General features: G+C 40.9%; 1 protein-coding gene across 3 annotated transcripts; it reads right to left on the reverse strand.

Moving 5' to 3' along the window:
- Window positions 1–2536: 2536 nt before the first annotated feature.
- LOC103646103 (C2H2-type zinc finger family protein) lies at window positions 2537–5467 on the reverse strand. Of its 3 annotated transcripts, none has more exons than XM_008670824.2 (3): window positions 5229–5467; window positions 5040–5134; window positions 2537–4909 (listed from the first exon to the last, which is right to left on the reverse strand). In XM_008670824.2, the coding sequence occupies exons 2-3, from the start codon at window positions 5061–5063 to the stop codon at window positions 3233–3235; spliced, it is 1701 nt and encodes a 566-aa protein (XP_008669046.1). In that variant the 5' UTR covers window positions 5064–5134; window positions 5229–5467; the 3' UTR covers window positions 2537–3232. The 3 variants fall into 3 exon arrangements, with proteins under 3 accessions (XP_008669046.1, XP_008669048.1, XP_008669047.1); XM_008670826.2 differs by having other exon boundaries at window positions 5040–5129; window positions 5229–5449; XM_008670825.2 differs by having other exon boundaries at window positions 5221–5449.
- Between the last annotated feature and the right edge of the window lie 2582 nt (window positions 5468–8049).

Below are 8049 nucleotides of genomic sequence, written 5' to 3' on the forward strand. Positions count from 1 at the left end.
CGCTGTTTGAATTCTTTTTTATAACAAATTAATACTACGAGGGGCTACTGTTGGGAGCCTTCGTCTTCCGAAGGTCCTCAAAAACATGATTATCAATGTTTCCCAAGTGTAATATATGTACAGGAACCTTCGGACTCGGAATGAAGTTGTACACAATATAAGGAGCATGGTTGGACGAAGGTTGAACCAGCTACGAAGCTAGGCGCAAGGAAGCTTCGGCTCAGTAGCAGAATAAGGAACCGACTTAAGGAGGAAAAGGCTATCAGGTCCTCGATAGATTGTCTTTGAGTCAATAGTAAACATAAAGGGCATGAATGTAATTTTACACATGCTACGCCCTGTGCCTATAAATAGAAATGAACAGTACTCCCGTACCGTTCACGCTGATTTGTATTCGCTCGTGTGTCACGCTTGGACTTTTTGCCTTCTGTCAAGCCGAAGGTACAAATGTAATTCAATATTGTTCTTATTCATCCATGATGATATAATAAAGATATATTAATAATGTCATATGATTATTCATGTTATTTCTCATGTTTCATATGCTTCGTCTTTCATTAACATATACTGCGATGATGAAGGTATGTCCTTCATGACCTTCGTCCGAAGATCGTTATATCCTAAGGGAAATAATGCTTCGAAGGACGAAGGGCATTAACCTCTTTTTGTGTTGCCTTGTTCTTAATTCATAGCATTTGAGAACAAGTCCTCAACATTTTGTTGGGGGCCTTCATCTTCCGAAGGTCCTCAAAAACATGATTAACAATGTTTCCCAAGTGTAATATATATACAGGAACCTTCGGACTCGGAATGAAGCTGTACACAATATAAGGAGCATGGTTGGACGAAGGTTGAACCAGCTACGAAGCTACGCGCAAGGAAGCTTCGGCTCAGCAGCAGAAAAAGGAACCGACTTAAGGAGGAAAAGGCTATCTAGTCCTCGATAAATTGTCTTTAAGTCAATAGTAAACATAAAGGGCATGAATGTAATTTTACACATGCTGCGCCTTGTGCCTATAAATAGATGAACAATACCCCCATACCGTTCACGCTGACTTGTATTCGCTCGTGCGTCACGCTTGGACTTTTTGCCTTCTATCAAGCCAAAGGTACAAATGTAATTTAATATTGTTCTTATTCATCCATGATGATATAATAAAGATATATTAATAATGTCATATGATTATTCATGTTATTTCTCATGTTTCATATGCTTCGTCTTTCATTAACATATACTGCGATGATGAAGGTACGTCCTTCATGACCTTTGTCCGAAGATCGTTATATCCTAAGGGAAATAATGCTTCGAAGGACGAAGGCCATTAACCATTAACCTCTTTTTGTGTTGCCTTGTTCTTAATTCATAGCATTTGAGAACAAGTCCCCAACATTGCTGAAGCAGTCTTTTCTCTTTTATGCTTATATTGTTGATGAGCTTCGGCTTCATCTATGTTATGGATGGCCTTTGAATCCATCCAGTTCCCTTTGGCTCTCCTGGCATCCTCTTGGCTTCCATGTACAACGATAGGCCCTTGATCAGAAGGTATCTTCATGCAAAGATATGTTGGGTGGAGTATTGCTTCGAAGGCGTTTAGCGTCCCTCGACCAATGATTGCATTATAGGGATACTCTATATCGACAATGTCAAAGACAACCTGTTTTATCCTTGTATTGTGAACATAGCCGAAGGTAATCGGCATAGTTATCTTGCCGAGCGCCACGATATGTCTTCCTCCGAAGCCGCAGAGGGGGTGCGTTGCATCATGTATCTTGTCATCTGCCTATTGCATTTGCCTGAAAGCCTTCACAAAGAAGATGGTTGTCGCACTGCCTATGTCCATTAGGACATTGTGGACCAGGAACCCCTTGATGACACAAGATATGACCATTGCATCATTGTGAGGACAATCCTTGAGCTGAAGATCTTCCTGGGAGAAGGTGATTGGTATATGAGACCACTTAGACTTGATGAAGGGTCCTTGCACTCCAACATGTTGTACCCTTCTCTGTGCTTCCTTCTTCTGCTTCTTATTGGCTGGTTCAGAACTTGAGCCGCCTATGATTGGGAGCACCAGCTTCGTAGCCGAAGGTGCTACAACTTGGTTGTCTTGCGAAGCCATTGTCGCAATCGTGGAAGTAAGTTCACCGGAGGTGGGCGCCAATGTTGGTCACTTGTTCTCAAATGTTGTATATCAAAAACAAGGCAACACAATCGCTAGTTATTACAGTTCCTTCGCCTTCTGAAGTATTATCTCCTTATGGGTATAATACTTCATCAAACGAAGGTAAAAAAAGACATACCTTCATCATTTAATCTCTGAATAGGAATGTGAAAGGATAAATATGATAACTGCATCTTATTAGCTCATTTATTCTTGCATTTCATAAAACATAAATGAATATCAACAACGTTAATATTACATTGATACCTTCGGTTTGCTCGAAGGTGTGGATGCGAGAAAGTGAATACAATCCAGCGTGAACAGTACGTGGTTATTGTTCATCTTTTTATAGGCACGGGACTCAGTCCGGATAAAATTACATCCATATCCTTAAACGTTTATTTACAAGCAACTAAAGCTAATAAGGTATATTTAGTCTTTTACGTCTTTGCTTGATCCGAGCCGATGCTATTGAGCTTCGGCATTCTGCAACATTGCTTGTACACAAGGTCATTGTCTTGAGAAGCAGAGCCGATGTTGATGATAGCTTCAGCGAGGCTTTGTATTATCTTGCTGAAGGTGTTTTTGTCTTGTAGACCTTCGATGGAGAAGAAGACCCCAACAGACATCTCATTTAATGAGAATGAAACTCCTAGAAAACTTGCACTTGAGTCGAGTAAAAGACATTACAAGTTATCTGGTACATCCGGTACGTGATAATAAATGATAAATACAATATATAGAGCCACAAAAACTTCAGGCGATTAAAGTCTGATGCTACAAAGATCAATAATAGAACAAAATAATGTAACAAGAGAAAAATGTTGTCTTTCATATTGTTACTTTTAATTAGTGTTTAGCAGCAGTATATTTCAGTCTTACAATAACAGTGGAAGATCTAGATAATAAAAAAAGAAGAAGAAGAAAAAAAATCAAACAATGTATAGCATACTCCACAAATTGTACATTCACGCTCTAAGTTAATAAAGTTAGTAAGTAGTTAATACTATAATATGTACCATAATACTTCAAAGTCGATTAATGAATAGTTATATTCTCATCAGGCCTTGTCAACTGTCATCTCCTGGTGCCGACGAGGAACCAATCCCAACTTGTAGCCAGGGCTTTGTGGGCTCACCATCCATGCTCACCATGTCTTTGAGGTCGCTAATTTTAGCTCTCTTCGCTGGTGTGCTGTCTGCCTCTTCCTCCTCCATCACCGCATCGATGGCATATTTTTTTCTTGTGGCATCCTTCTTCTGGTGATTAACATTGCTTGGTGCTGCGACAGCTAGTGGCTGCAAGTGCGCTACGGTTGCGTTTGGCGCGATTGTGAGGTCGAGCACTGGCGGAGGCACGTCCACGACCATTGGTTGGGGCTGGAGGTTGAACTGCTGTTTGACTACGCCGCCAACGAAATCTTCCGTTAGCGACGGGATCATGCTGGCGGTCACCGTGTTACAAGGGTCTGATGTGTTTGAGGTAAGCCAGTGGCATCTCTTATGACCACCGAGTGCTTGGCCAGAGGTGAACAGCCGGTGGCATACCGAACACTCATGCATTTTGGTGCTTTTCTTGAACTGTGCCGCTGCAACGGCGAGCGTGGTCTCAACTAATGGATTGTGTTCGACGATGGGCGCAAGCGCCATGGAAGAATACAGTGATCGTGGCGTGTCGGAACTTGTCCCTATGTTGGTGTCGACGATAGTGGTAGCAAAACCTCCTGGGACATGTGCACTCGCACTCGCACTCGCACCTGCATTGATGATTTCGTCGACAGCAGGAGCTTTGCCATTGTCATTATTTCTTCCATCTTTGGCGATATTAACGGCCACCACTTGATGATGGCGTGTTGATTCAGTGGCATTGCTCGTCTCGAACTTGGCAGCGAAACACCCTTTGACTTTCTTGTGGCTAGCCCGGTGGCCTCCAAGAGCCTGGTGTGAAGTGAATACCTTTTTGCACGCCTTGCACTCGAAAACTCCTCCACGTGGTGCGGGTGAGATGTATTGAGGCACAACGAGTGGCGAAGAAGGCAGTGCGGCTACGACTGACTCTTGTGATTGTGTGAAAAAAGGAATCGGTTGCTTCTGATGATGATGATCGTCTTTTGTAATCGTCGCGATAACGTTCGCCTCCTGGTCATTAATGTTGGATTTGGAAGACGATAGCATAACGAGACATTTCGCGAGGTCTTCCTCCTCTCCCACGGTGCTGGTGGAAGGATCCTCCTCGGTCGTCCCAACGCGACGTGATCTCTTTCCCTTCGACCATGGGGTTGCTAGTATCGGATCCTCGTCACCACCACCATCAGCGTTCGTAGGGGGAGATGATGACGAAGGTACCGGACTACCCACCTGCTCTTCTTCTCCTCCTCCTCCCTCATCCTCTGATCTGCTGCATCTCGCATGCTGAAGGAAAAGTTCCAATGACGTAAACTCCTTCCCGCAGTTTTTGCACAGCTGACAGCTCCTGATCAACCTATTCGGATTCGCCCGGAGCGCATACGCATGCGTCGCCGACGTCCCAACCGCGTCGTCCCACTCATCTGCTCCGGGGCATCGCGTGACCCCCTCTTCATCGAGCGAGCCATCGTCGTCGTCGACGACGCCGAACCCGTCGACGTCGCTAGCAGGGCCGTGGGCTCTCATATGCCCACCGAGCGCACTGCCACACGTGAACCCCTTGTTGCATACTCGACAGAAGTGCTTGTACTCTGGCGGTGATGGCGGCGGAGACGGTGGCATCTGGGGAATTAAATGGTAACATGTATGTAGTGGTGAGGGGAAAGATCAAATTAATTAAGTAACTAATGTGATTGATATATATGGAGAGCTATAGCTAGCAGGAGAAGAAGTTTGCATGCACATCACATACCAGGGACGTTAGAGATTCACACATTGCCGTGCGACAGATTCAATGCCCGCTACAACGATGTCTTCCGAGCTATAATAACACGCCACATGCCTATGCTGATCACAACAATTAATTGGTCATGGTAACATGTGGTGAGGGTAAAGATCAAACAATGCATGTGGGGGAAAGACGCAGTACGTACGCACGAACCAGAGATGACGATGGAGATTCACACATTGCTGCCGTGACCGTGGGACAGATTTTGTGGTGGCGACGAGACGACGGCGTCTTTCTCGTCTTTCTCAGCGACAGTGCGTCGTCCCAGTACGTTGTTGCAGCAAACCGTTTCTCTTTCAACTTCCTAATCGTAAAAATTGTTTGCCATATATATACATGCTTCTCTGCCTCCCTTCCCATGCATGCATGGTGTTAATAAGCTAGCGACATGCAAGGAGACCATGGGTTGCTGGGTCGCCCAGTCGCCAAGTACATGGTGGGGAAACAATCCCTTCCGATTAATTGGCGGAAAATATCTAAACCACTGGTCCTTAATAGGGTCAAGTTGTCTACGTCTAATGGCGGTTAACCACTAGTTATTTGAGCTACCGCGCCCTTCTTTAGCCAATCCGTCTTCCTTTCCGGGTTGGCACGATCCCGCAATCAGAGGCTAGACACTTGCGGTATATTCGGAGTGTCCGTTACCTATTTGTAGGGTGCAAAACCTTTGCTTCGAATCTATTTATTCGTTTAACCATTCAAGTACGGAAGTACCTTATGAAAATCCTTTCGTGACGACCACTCTTCTTTAAAACTTTAGTCTCTAATTTTTCAAGTGCGTTCAAACAAACTAGTTACCTTAACAAAAGAACTAGCAATGCTTGCATCGTGGCTACAACATTCCGTTAAATATTACAACATTTTTTTTAATTAAACTATTATCAATTTAATGCAAGATTTAACTTATTTTCATCAATTTTAAATTACTTTTAAATCAAAGTTGAAATGTCAATTTTTAAAACTTGTGGCCAGATTTATGTCATAATCATATCCCATACTTTCGTATCAAAGTGGGGACAAATTTACAAAAAGTTGATAAAAGGAACGGTAATGGTGCAAGGTTATGAATGTCTTTTCATGTGTTGAATTAACACTGTTAAGTGCTAATAACAGAGCAGGGACAAAATGTGTGCTCGCTTCTGGAAAAGGAAGGAACATAGATGCAAAGTTTTAAAAATATGGATAGAAACGAGGTTGCATCCCTGAATAGAGGAATGAGGAAAATGTTTTTTAAACCATTAATAGTAAAGATACTAACAAATCATTAAATTATATTGACAACCATGATATATAGTTTACAAATATTGTTATTGTAGATAAATTATATATGTTAACTAAAACATTTGATATAATTATTCTAAAAAATAAATATTATTACAAATGTAATTTCTTAATGATTTTTTTTTTTGAAAAAATGTGGGAGGTTGGCTAACTACCTAGGCTTCAGGATTCGTTTAGAGTAAATAGTGAGGATCATGAGACTAGAACCACTACTCGGTCTTAAATGTAATCTCAAATTGTAACATCGGATTTAAGCGTTGTGTTGTAGTCGTGTAGATTTTAAATGACTAAGTATATCGTTGTATAGTATTTAAGTCTATCTCCAGGCTCCAGCAGCTCTCATATCTCATCTTTTATTTCAACTCATATTTCAAACTTTCCTATATACACAGTGTTGTCTACAATGCAAACCATTATTTTACACGATCTGCTGGCCACAGCCTAAGTATAGACTATTACCTAAAATTCTTACTTCGAATAAAATATAAAGGAATAGTTAATAAAAAATATAATAAGCATATAGGATTCAAGTTAAATTGAGGATAAAAATATGTAGCAGCCAAAAATGTTAAAAGTTGGGGGAAATATAGATTCATGGTATTATAATATACAGGTTGTAACAAGAGCCACCGTACTATAAAACTATCTCCGGCAGCTATTACCCATCTCATCTTCATATTCAAACTCCACCGCGAAGAGTGCAGTCTACAGTGCAAAACAATGTTTTGGGTGATTATTGGGTGAACTGCTGGAGACGAGACGATATAAGCCATGGTTTCAACTAAATTCATATTCAAAATTGCCTTGCAATATGTGTATAGATGAAAAATATATAGATAAATAATCGATAAATGTATAAAGTATATAATTTACCAATTGTATAAGGAAATTATCAGCAAAGAAAAATATGTACTCCCTCTGGCCTCCGTCCCAATTTATAATTCGTTTAATTTATTTACCTAGTTTGACCAGCTCGTCTTATTAAAAAATTACGAAAAATAAAAAATCTAGTCTATATCTAAAATATATTATATGCTAAAGGATATATATTGTTTGACCGGCTTGTCTTATTAAAAGATTTGCGAAAAATAAAAAAATATATAACTATATCTAAAATATATTATATGTTAAAGGATATATATATATATATATATATATATATATATATATATATATGGTAGGTATAACGGGAGCCCTGGGCTTCCGATAGTTAAAGGAAGCCCAGGCCGACCACCCCTTCAAACTGGTTCAACCAGCGCGCCCAAACAGGCTGTCGGGTGCGCCACCTGCCACACGTCTGTTAGCGCAAAAAAAGAAATGCATGCATGAGTCAAACACGATCCAATGCATGCGCATAAATTTAGGAAAGATATGTGCGGCAGTTTCTGTTCTTAAAATCCTTTATTTCCTCCATAAATTTAGGATCGCTGCAACAGCCATGCAGCTAGACGCGTAAGGACCATTTTATGCTATATACTGAGACTAAATATGCTATACTGTGTTAATAATTATGCAATTCGATACACTGCGTAAAAATATGTTACCAGCTGCATGCGCACGAATTTATGATAAAAATGTGCAATGAAAGGAAATGAATTACACGCATAGAAACAAAAAAATCGTATTTAATGTTTTATTTCCTTCATAAATATAAGGTCCCTCCAACAGCCATGCAGCTAAAACACATTAAATC

The sequence above is a fragment of the Zea mays genome, chromosome 2, assembly GCF_902167145.1.
Source record: "Zea mays cultivar B73 chromosome 2, Zm-B73-REFERENCE-NAM-5.0, whole genome shotgun sequence".
NCBI lineage: Eukaryota > Viridiplantae > Streptophyta > Magnoliopsida > Poales > Poaceae > Zea > Zea mays.

Excerpts from the sequence above, each read along its gene's own strand:
- LOC103646103 (XM_008670824.2), bottom strand. The coding sequence starts at position 5,063 with ATGTGTGAATCTCTAACGTCCCTG. Across the intron at positions 4,910-5,039 it reads GTGAATCTCTAACGTCCCTG|ATGCCACCGTCTCCGCCGCC; the intron begins GTATGTGATGTG and ends TTAATTCCCCAG.